Source organism: Lycium barbarum, chromosome 4 (genome assembly GCF_019175385.1).
Source record: "Lycium barbarum isolate Lr01 chromosome 4, ASM1917538v2, whole genome shotgun sequence".
Taxonomy (NCBI): Eukaryota; Viridiplantae; Streptophyta; class Magnoliopsida; order Solanales; family Solanaceae; genus Lycium; species Lycium barbarum.
Window position 1 is genome coordinate 26502020 of NC_083340.1, and position 12025 is coordinate 26514044.

General features: G+C 36.0%; 1 protein-coding gene across 1 annotated transcript; it reads left to right on the forward strand.

The window, feature by feature from the left end:
• The first annotated feature begins 5601 nt into the window (after positions 1-5601).
• On the forward strand, positions 5602-12025 carry LOC132635650 (uncharacterized). The gene is made up of 3 exons (XM_060352126.1): positions 5602-6223; positions 8121-8201; positions 11165-12025. Exons 1-3 carry the CDS (start codon positions 5821-5823, stop codon positions 11581-11583), a joined length of 903 nt encoding a protein of 300 aa, XP_060208109.1. The 5' UTR covers positions 5602-5820; the 3' UTR covers positions 11584-12025.

Consider the following 12025-nt stretch of genomic DNA (forward strand, 5'->3'; position numbering starts at 1 on the left):
GCAGGAGGTGTCCCGCAACAGTGACACATGGGTACAATCGCATCGTCCACAAGCTGCATGGATGAATTCCACGTGTAGCACGGATGGACTCCATGTGCATATCATATAATTGGCATGGATGAACTCAACATATATATCAAAGAACCAGTGCGGACTGACTCCACATGCCTCTTTTATATAAATCAAAGCATCTTATGCAATCGCATGGTATATCAACAAAGTATGATCAATAGTTACGCATGTCACTCATGTGCATATATAGCTTAAAATGAAGCCTTACATGGAAATATTACTCACTAACATGGATTCATGTTCAATTAATCAGATAATAAGTTTATTTAGTCAAGTAGCAAAAAAAAGACAAATATCCCTGACATACCACCCGGTGTCCACAAAAACGTTTGTCACCTCGCCTATATATCACCCCTTACCCTTAGTTCAATTGATTCATCATTTAATTGAGAAAACATCCCTCGTCGAAGTCAAGTCTTAACTTACCTCAATATGAAGCTTTACTGTCACCTCGAACGGTCTTATCCTTTCCCCAAGCCTTTAGACACTCCAATCCATCAAAAGTGCACTCTCAACGGGGTTAAACAAGTCCACCGACGCATATTGTGATATAAAATAGTCAGTGCAAAAAAATCAAATCTGAGTCCTGGGGTCAAAATCTAAAATTGATTCCAAAATTGCTCATTCCTTAGGGATTCCAAATCTAAAGTTTCAAGTCATTCTAACTCCAAATCAACCTCCGAATCATCATTTAAAATTCTCTTAATCCAGGGCTAGAAATTTTCAACTTTAAACTATGAATTCATGAAATAATCAACTAATTTATAAGCGGATAATCAACTACAATAACCAACTCTAAGGCTAGAACTTATCCCGGTGCAATCCAAACATACGTAGAAGTGTAAATCATCATCATACGGATCTATAAGAATTTTTAAACCACGAATCTAAGTTCGTCTAGTCACATCCTTGATCTTGGTCAACTCTTAATATTTAAAATTAGTAGTTTTTAGTTCTAATGCCTTGAAACACACCCAAGCTCCTAGGACTCCCTATCATCCATATCCGCAAGTCATAAAAAATCAAATAAACCTACAGAAAGTCTCGAATAAGATAAAGGGATTTTAAAACTCAAAACGTTCTTACGAATCATTATAAGGATCTTTGAACCCAACCATCATCTTCAACATTATGTATAAGATTGACGTTGTTTTCGGCTCCACTAACATAATCACACAACTTATTGCTAATATTTTCTTGTACCACCGTGCAGTAGGAGTATATACAAAATCCCCTTTTGAAGATGCTCTTAACTTTCTTGATTAAGAAATAACACAACCAAAATCTACTAAGGTTGCAGCCAAGATCATAGGTATGATGTTGTTAGAATATGACAACAATGATAATGTCTTAGAAATTAGGGTAATTATGGTGAACGGGACAAAATTAAGGATGTCAAGAGCAGATGCACAAACGCCCCAGTGAGGAGGTGTGAGAGGCTACTGTTGAAGCCTTGAAGGGCCTGCGGAGATGTAGAGGCAGGCCGAAAAAGTATTAAGGAGAGGTGATATGACAAGAAATGACAAGTTTTCGGAGTATCGAGGACATGACCCTTGATAGGAGGTTGTGGAGGTCGAGGATTTGGGAAAAAGGCTAGTAGTAGGTAGTTACGCATTTGCTTTTTCTTACCAGTAGTAGTATTAGTTTCGTTTTGTATTAATTTACTATCTTCGAATTTCTTATTCTTAGTTCTCTATTATTACTCGTTGTCTCTTCTGCTTCGATTTTCTTTCTATCTTGCTAGTGTTGCTGCTTACGTTTCCATATTTGCTATTGTTATTGCTTATGTTTCCTTATCTGTTGTGTTTATCCTTTCCTTGAGCCGAGGATATATAAAAAACAACCTCTCTACCTGTACAATATAGGAGTAATGTCTGCGTACACATGACTGTCTCTAGCTTCCACTTGTGGGATTACACTGGGTATGTTGTTGTTGTTATTGATGGAGTTCCAAACATATTTTCTTAGAAATTTGTCCCGTAAAAATGATCCCAAAAATTAATGAATATTAAAGCGTAAAAAAAAAATGTTAAAAATTGCCATGTAAATAGAAAATATTCACGTGGCAGCGACCATCAAGTGTATCACCTCTTTGGGCTTAGGTCGTATAAGGGCGGGCAATTTGCAGGATTGCCCTTCCTTTGGGATGGTCTTTAGTTTTTTCCCCTCAAAATGTTGGTCTTTAATTTTTGCCCTTCGCGTTGCAATCCTGAGCTTCGCGTAGAAATCATGAGGTTCTGGGTTCGAACCCTGCTCAGGCATAAATTAAAAAAAATCGCAAAGCAAGGCTTAGGTCGTGTGTATGCCGGACCCGACATATACGTCTTAAGGAATAACTAAAGTTGTGCCGGACCCGGCATAACTATAAGTTCCGCCTTATAAGGCAACGTTTATGTATTAAGGAAAAGTTCCGCCTTAGGGGCATACTTTTAGTTATGCCTTAACTAACAGTATGCCCCATAAGGCCCTTAACTAAAAGTATGCCCCATAAGGAATGACTAAAAGTATGCCCCATAAGGTGAAATTTTTACTTAAGGCATAACTAAAAGTTTGTCTTATAAGGCAAAGTCTATGTCTTAAGGAAAAGTTATACCTTATGGGGCATACTTTTAGTTATGCCTTAACTAAAAGTCTGTCCCATAAGGCATAACTAAACTATGTCTTAAGGAAGAGTTCTGTCTTATGGGTAGACGTTTAATTAAGGCTTAAATAAAAGTTTGCCCATAAGGCATAAGTATGCCGGGTCCGGCATAACTTTGGTTATTCCTTAACAAGACCCAAGCCTTGCCTTGCGATTTTTTCTAATTTATGCCTGAGCGGGGGTTCGAACCCAAAACCTCAGGTATAAGGCCATTTTTCAAGCGAAGGGCAAAACTTAAAGACCACAAATATGAGAGACAATATTTAAAGACCACCCCAAAAGAAGGGCAATCTGCGCAATTTTTTGTATAAGGGGGAAGGTAGACTACCAAATGGCCATATATAAAGGGATAATTTGGAAAAATAATAATTTAAGTGCACATTAAATAAAATGTGTCAAGTTCATAGGTTCTCGAAGTATTAAGCCATTTAACAAGGACAAATAGGATGCAATTGGTGAGTTTAGATTTTATTTTGTAGTATAATCTAACAGCAAGATGCACAGAGAATGTGAAATGCCCGAGTATAATTACTCTTGAGAAATTTACAAGTGTTTGAATACCCTAACAATTAAATAGTTATAACTAAGATGAGTGCTTATAGATAAATATTCTCTGAAACAATGAATAGAACTGTCGCGTCTAGTTCTTATCGATGAATTTTCTTCGGTCATGACGTGAATAGCATCCTTGTGACTATCACTATACTTCGTAAGCGATGTTAATAATAAACTTCGTGCCTGGAAAAAATTGGCGACAAATATAAAGGAGTTTCCTATGATTCTTCTCTTAAAAAACTTGATTCGAGAAGTTTTAAATTTATTCTTGAATATAATGAACATGGTCATATGCAAGGACTTGAGAACTTGATTTTCAATTTGATGAATTCGGTCAAACGCAAACGTTTAAGACCTTAATTTTGATGAATTTGAACGCTTGAAGTTGTCAGACCTCAAACTTTGAGGTAACTATGTGACATGCACCTCATCTTGTGAGTCATGATGCTACTCATTTCATAAACAATGTGATACAATAATTTGATGAAATATCGGTAATTTTTATTTAAAGGTTTCCACAAGCTCAAGACGATATGTGTACTTTTTTAATTATGATATCAATAGATATACCTAGCCCTCAAAATACATGTCATGGAATATCTAAGGATAAACATAATAAAAATAAGGTGGGGACGTCTCCCGATTCCATATTAATCATAAATACAATTCTATAAAAGAAAGGCTCTTGTGAAAATAGAAATGGAACTCACCACCATAACGATTGAGCCTCTCCACTCTCTATAACACCAGATGAAGACCATTGTTACCCTACCACCACTTTCACCCTCGTGATATTTACAAATGAGCACACAAAATTCACCTCGCGCATATGGTTTCTGACACTCCTTTATTTTTATCACTTTTTCAAATCACCAATTTATCTTCGCATGTAAGACTACGTGTCCTTTAACCCCATCTTGACCGCTATGATACTGTTGTAAATGACTTATTAGGAGCTGAATTATGTATACACATGTTTGTTTTAACATTATGAAGTCGATGTGGAACTCCGACGTTATTATTAGTGAGCTGAAAAGTATTTGTGATGATTATTCTATGAGTTCGTTTGAGCTAATTTAAGACTTGAGGCTTGTTAATTTTGGCTTGGGAAATATAAATCTGGTTATTAAAGGTTACAAGTGTTAAGAACATAGCGGTGCCGCTATCAAAATAATTACGTAGTTCTTCCAAATTATAGATCATTTCACATAATTCAAGGATAAATATATGATATTTTTTCTCTTATAGAAAAAGAAAAAGATCACATACTAAAAGCTCGTGTAATAATTATTAGTCAATACAGACAGATTTAGCTCAAATTACTATATAATATAAGAGGGAATGTGAGGACTTTTGTAGTCCTCACAAGAGTTTCCCAAATTTTTAAAAACTTTTTAATTAATTACTTTTATGTCCTAATTTTATTTATTTAAGTAAATTTTTTGATTTTTTATTTTTAAGGTCTACTTTTCAAAAGCTATCGAACCTGGGGACTTTTGTAGTCTTCACAATAATTTCTAATTCTTTTAAAAAAAAATTAATTAATTACTTTTAGGTCCTAATCTTATTTATTTAAGTCAATTTTTTTATTTTTTATTTTTAAGGTCTACTTTTCAAAAGCTATCGAACCTTCTACCTCATTTTTCATGTTCTTTGATTTTCTGGTTCGTGCTCGATATCCGCATTTAAGCCCAATTAATCTAGATAATTAGCACTGTATCGCGCCTATTCGGAGGGAACGCTTCCTCCAAAGATTTTTTCCATATCCATGTTCGAACCCCTAATCCCTAATTAAGAGAGGAGCAGCTCCATCCGCTGCACAAGTTAAATTATGTATTTGTCTTAAAAGTTCATTAACTATGTATAGATTATTTATTTAGAACTAAATAACTTCAGAAAATTAGGATACATAAGTTATAAATGTCAAATTCTGGCTCCGCATTTGATTTGAAGTAAATAATTTTATCAAAATGGAAGTTAAAATATTAAAGCAGTGGAATGAAAATTTTGCTTTTATATAATTACCCACTTGTGGGACTACAATGGGTATATGGTTGTTGTTGTTGTTGTTGTTGTACACTTGTACTAACACATATTATATTTTTTTAGTTAAAATATCTACTTTTATATCTTGAGTTTGGGCCCGGACTTAGCACGGGCCTCACATAACTAGTTAATAACGATAAGGGTAGATCTAACCAACTATTAACGAAATACAAATGTTTGACCATTTTACAATAGTTAAAAACAAAAAACAAATTTGACCATCGTTTCAAGAAGCATAGGCACCTCCTTCACGCACAAGATAGCGATAAAAAAATGATGATATAAATACAACAACTATACTAGTCGTAAAAAGGGAAGTAGACGCGTGACGGTGCTAATCAGAAAGCCGGTAAAGCAACAAACTAACTTTGGACATCCCCACCAACAACTACCACTTCCATTTCCAGGAATTTTCTTTTTTCTTCTCCAAACCCTTAATTCACCTCAAAATACATACATGCGATACGCGTATATGCCTTTGCACAGTTGTTGTTGTTGAAATTCAAATGTCGACGATAATCGGAGATGCACTCCGTCAAGCATTCATGCCAAAACACGAATACGAGTGTCTCCGTGAAGAAGACAAAGCATGGAATCGTCTTCAAAGACCAATTGTGATCTGTACTTTAACCCTAATATCACTTGCTATTGTAATCTCCACTGTTATCAGCTTGAAAATAGTGTTTCCTATCGATCCTGCTCGCCGGCCTTTTTGCAGTGACTACCGTATTCAACCGCTTTCAATTAATTTCACTAACATAGCTGGTAGTAGTGGCAGTGGTGGTGATTCGGATAGTTATCCTGGTGCGTTTTATTTAACGAATCAGGAGACTGTGGATTACTATTGGATGGTTCTGTTTGCTCCTTCGTCGTGTGTTTTCGCCGTCTCGGCAGTGTATCTAATTGCAGGTGAGGAGATGTGAGAACAATTTATGTGTTTGTGTATATTTGGATTATATAGCACATAGTTTAACTGAGTTCATATTTTTAGGGCAAATGAGAAAGTAAACCTAATTTTGAATTCAATTTTGCAGTCTCAGCAGTGTATCTAATTGCAAGGATGTGAGAAAAATATATGTTTGAAAATGTGTTTGTGTATGTTTGGATTATAGCACAATGTTTATATGCATTCATTGCGAATAAGAAGTAAACCTAATTTTTATTTTGTTATTGAATTCGAAAAGTAGAACGTGTGTTTCATATGTGCGGTCTTGTCAGTGTATCTAATTGTAGGTGAGGAGATGTGGAAAATTTATGTTTGAGAATGTGTTGGTGTAGATTATAGCACTTAGTTTATATGTCTTCATATTTTAGGGCGAATTTGCAGTAAACCTAATTTTGATTTTGTTATTGAATTCGAAAAAAGGGAATGCATGTTTCGTATATATCTAATTCTCTGATTACTTGTACTTACTACTTATGCGTATTCAGTATCAATTTTTTTTCTGGCAAATGAGATGTGAAATGAATGAACCTTCATTTGAATTTTGTTATTGCATTCGAAGAGTACAATGTGTATTTTCACGGACTTGTTAGTGTAAATAATTGCAGGCGAGGACATTTGAAAATTATATGGTAAATGTGGTTGTGTATCTTTGGATAATATCACAAGCTTTAAATATAGTCATCCTTTTAGGGCAAATAAGAAGTATCTTTTCTTGAATCTAATTTTGACTTTGTTATTACATTCGAAGAGTAGAATGCGTATATCAGTGATGCTATGACAGCTACGCTGATAAGATAGTGAGGGATTTTATTGTCTCTTCTACTGAGTTAGGCCTAGAATTAGTTCGGCCTTTAATTGCTCATTTGTGGAGTTTTAACCGGCATTTACACTTAGTCTTTCTGAGGATGGTTTCCGAGATATTGTATGTTCATTAGAAAATGAAAGGGATAGACAGGACTCTCAAATGATCTGAAGGTTCAAAATGTGTGGAAGTATATATAGAAATACATCTTACCTCAAAGAAATATATATAGAAAGACATCTCTGGTTGTAATAAACTGCAACATGTATGTGAAATGGAAAAAGAATGTTTAGAAGCTATGACTGAGGATGTAACTATGAGACTGCATGTGAATTTAGATAATTGATTGTTAAGTCTGATTGAAGTTCTTTTTGATGGTTGGTTAACTCTGATAAAGTTCATTAAAATCTTCTATTCCTTTAGTCTATGCTGTATTGAAATTTCAATGTCTCTGAAAAACTAATTGGACCTAGGCTCTTGGGAGGTCAAGTTATGAACTTAGAGATGAAAAGGTTTATGTTTAATTTTTTTAAGGATGTACCGTCAATCTTTCGTGATGAGCATAGTTTTTAGGAGGCTAAATATAACATACTTTTGTTCAAGCATGTATTTCAGATGTGGGAACTCTTCAAATTTCAATTCCTCCTCGCATTTTGAAATGAAGGGAAGTCATATATTTGCCCGTCCTTTGAAAATAAGAACGATCTCAACTCTTCTCATGTGTAAATGTCTGCAAAAAGTGCATCCTCTCTCGATGCAATGATCAGTCGATAGGAAGGAAGGATAAGGATTGATGAGAATTAACAATATATTACACTCACGTACATAACGTGTACAACATAAATGCCTTGGCAATTCTACTGCCTTTTCTTTCCACTGTTGTTTCTTTGCGTCCAATTGTAACTGAAATTGGGGTGCAAATAACAGGATTATGCATCTGGGCTCGTAAGTGTCCTGCTACCAGTTTTAATAGTTTAATTGTAACTGATTTATCAGGAAAAAAAGAGGGATTACAGCTGTCACTTTTTTGTTTTATGAAATAACTTCAAAATTTGCAGGTATTATGGTCGCGTACGCTGCTCCGATGAGACATGGATGCTTGAGGGTTGTTGAGAATAACTATTGTGCTTCCAGAAGGGGTATGTTTCTCGAATTATACGTTTTCCTATGACTCATTTTACCTTCAATAAGGGTAGTACTCCAGTTGTAACAACTAACAAGTGGTAGCGAAGTAAAAGGCATTTACTTTTCCTGTCTTTTCGGAAATTGTCTGATGTGGAAGGGGTCGCATTCCCTCCTTGTTTGCCTCCCCTTCCCTTCTAGGCTCTATGCACCAACCTTATTATATTACTTCGTCCCTGCAACCAATCCTCTTTTTACTGCATTTAAGCGTAGCACTAGTTGAGGGAATACTAGATTTGTATTTGCTTTTAGGAAGGTTGCAAATAAATGCTGCTCTTATAAATCGAACTACTTTGGATATCAGCTATTTTGGGTGGAGAATCCGGCAGATTTGTTTCTGACTCGTACATTTCAAGTTTTCAAAGTTCTGTGTATTTAGATTTGTGGGTGATATCACGTTTCTCTTAGGATAGACTTTTTTATTATTGGTGTGTAAAAAACGATCTTGTCGGGAATGATTTGTGCTTGTATGTTTGTGGACAAAATAATACTAAAGACGTTAAGTGCCAAAACTTCATATGGAAAAACTATCTGAGCTTGCAGAAATTAGGTCATTTCACTGATGTTCTTGTGCATCGATTAACAAACAGATTCAAATGCTTTTCTGTCTGTCTGTTTTCTCTACTTGTTAGCTGTGTTTTGGTGTGCATGTCCATGCTCTAGCTGGTTTTAGGAAGGCAAAAAAAAAAAAACCTAAAATCAAGAGTTTGGTAGGTGAAACATCAATGCCTTTTCAGTAGTTTTCTTCCTTAACGGAGTGGGGTTATTTAAGTTTGTTATACGAAATAAGGAGCTATCTGCAGTAGTACAAAACAAAGCTAAGTAGCCCACTGTTACAACAAGTTTGTACTACTACAACAACATACCCAGTGTAGTCCCACAAGTGGGGTCTGGGGAGGGTGTTATAGCAAGTTTGTAGCAGCTTAAAATTGGAAGGTACAGAAGCGACAAGCTCTCAAAGATGTCATAGTCAAGAGAAGTTGGCCATACTTCCCGTGATTGAATAATATTGTAATAACCCTCAAACTTCTGTCGTGCAAGTTTTAGATGTTAACCAGAGAAATGTAGATCTAGATTGTGTCTGAACCACATTAAAATTTTGAAAAAAGCTAGTGCTTCCCCTGTACTGGAAATTACAACTGCTCATTTTTCATGTCTTCATGGAAGTCTAATTAGCTCTTGATGTTCTTTTTTTCTTTTGTCGAAAGTACATACTATGAGTACAGAGGAGACCTGTTGGTTTTTCTTCACTTTGTGAATTCGGAGTAATTTATGAATCATAAAACTTTTCTCAAGTATGACACTAACAGGGTATTTGAATAACATCTCTGATATCTCTAAGAAACACAATTGTCTATCTCTATCAGAAATTTGTCTAAGTAAGCTGACTTCGTCTTTTTCTATGAGGCGGATCATGCTTAGACTTTCTTGTTTCATATTGAGAGTTTTAGAATCTCTTGGTATAGGGAAAGGTCTGGTTATCTCAATCTGAACGATGAGCAAAACTAGAAGTGCAGATGAAAAGTAATATTGTGGAAGGAACCAGGCGAGAGAATTGTCTTTGGTGGTGGAAATACAGCTGAATATAGATACTCTTGAGAAATTAGAGCAGAATATAATGAAACAATATATAACCTTGCAGTACTCCCAGTGTGTGGTTAATCATTTAATATTGTATATCACGTGTACACCTTGCTATGATCTTTTCAAAAGGATTTTAGATCATGTAAGAAGGAAGCCATAACTTTGACCTGTTAGGACTTAGGACTATCCTTATTACATAAATGTACTTACACCCTATAGGTAAAGCTAAAAATGAGTCGAGCTAAGGAGAGCCTTGGAGGTTAGATCCAGGTTATTTTTACGAGCTGAGTCTGATTGTCAACACGAGCTAAGTGGCAAGCTTGAACCAGGCCGACTTAAATTTTTGTTGGGAACTGGAGTGTGAGCTGAACTCAGCTTGTTCGTTTTGGGCTCGAGATCATTCGTGAAGATAATTAACTTTGAGATTGTTCTTCAACTTGTCTGTGTCCATTTTTTTGTTTATTGTTCTTCAACTTGTCTGTGTCCATTCTTTTATTAAGTCTTTTGAATACAAATGATGATTTTATAATAAAAGTTAATTATTTGCCTATTGAATCACTTAGGGTTTGGAGAATTGGAAACTGTTAACTGAGGAATAACTTACCTTTTATATCTATGGAGGAAATTGTTGGGTGTTGGTGGTTTGTTTTTAAACTCTAAACGAGTTGATCTGAGCTTTCCAGAGTGTAGCTTGTTAAATTATTGAGCTACTTGGAGAGCTGGTTCGCTTAGTTTAATAACTAAATGAGTTGAGCTCGTGTATTTAAGGTGGGAGGAAGGTAGAGGGCGGGCCCATACTCCCCGGAGGTACGAATCTATGCAGTGGATTATGTATATACTAAAATCGAGTACATACAAGTGAAATTGAGCTTTGATCATGAACTTGTCGATTCATTTACTGTTCTCCCAATTATTGGTTTTCCATGAGCTTGCTACTTATATTACTAAAGGAGTATTATGTGTGCAAAATGTGAGATGTCAACTCCAGAAGGAATTCCATTTCTCTAATGCATTCTTAAAGGTAAAACCAACTTGAACAATATCAATGGAGAGGATTCAGGTCCGCAAAATTAGGATATTTGAGCTACACTGAGTTTATTTAAGGAGAATTTTAGAAGGTGATTAACATGCGTGATAGGAGGTTTTGAATTACGTATGCAGAGATGGTTTAATACATTTGCTAGATTTCTTGGTTTTGTCTGTTGCACTGCTTACCATATTTCCCTGGGGAAGGGTGCTCTTGTTTCCCTGCTATTTGCTCGTGCGATGATGAATTGATTCATTCATTTCATCTCCTATTCTTGTGTGTCTAGCAACTCACCATTGTGTTTAACAGGTGGAGTGCGCTGTCTATCAATTCTCAATGTTGCTTTTGCTATCATATTTGGTCTGCTTGCACTGTTTCTTGGTTCAACCCTTCTCACTTTAGGGAGCAGCTGCTCAGCGCCCTTGTTTTGGTGTTACGAGATTACTTCATGGGGGCTGGTGATTCTATATGGAGGGACTGCTTTCTTTCTAAGAAGAAAAGCTGCTGTAATTCTTGATGAAAGTGACTTCAGTGGGCGCAATCTTGGAGTAGAAATGCTTGAAGCAAATGCAATGGAGGTCACACCAGATGTCGAGAGGCGTGTGAATGAAAGTTTCAAGGCATGGATGGGTCCTTCTTTCTTGTCATCGGACGAGGAGGATGAATCTGACAACTACCAGGAAGTTCCAGCTATATCTCGTACCAACTCTAGCCGACAAAGACAATGATATGAAGTTTCCTCCTGGTTCTTTACTTTCAGCCCTCCCGTTGGATGCCTCGAGCATTCATCAAAATATTGTAGTGAGCTTGATTTGCGCAAAGGTCTAACTGTGATATCTGACCCAATCACTTGCATAACAGAACTTTTGAACTGAACTCGAGTGCTAGAGCATCGGTTCATTTTGGTAGAGTTTCAGGTTTTGTATAGTTAGCATGAGGGAACATTGATTTTCTTTGTGGTGGACGGGTGGTAGTTTTGGATGGAGAGGCATGTAGGAATCTCTCAGTAATTGATTTGGAGTATACTAACTAATGCCACGGTCATAGTGTTTATGTGAATCTTATAGTCGCCTTGCTTAGTTGCTGATACTGAATTTTGTAGTAGTTTGTTAGTCCCCGCCCCACTTGACATAAGTATTGAATCTTAGAATGAGCACAAATTAGTGTATA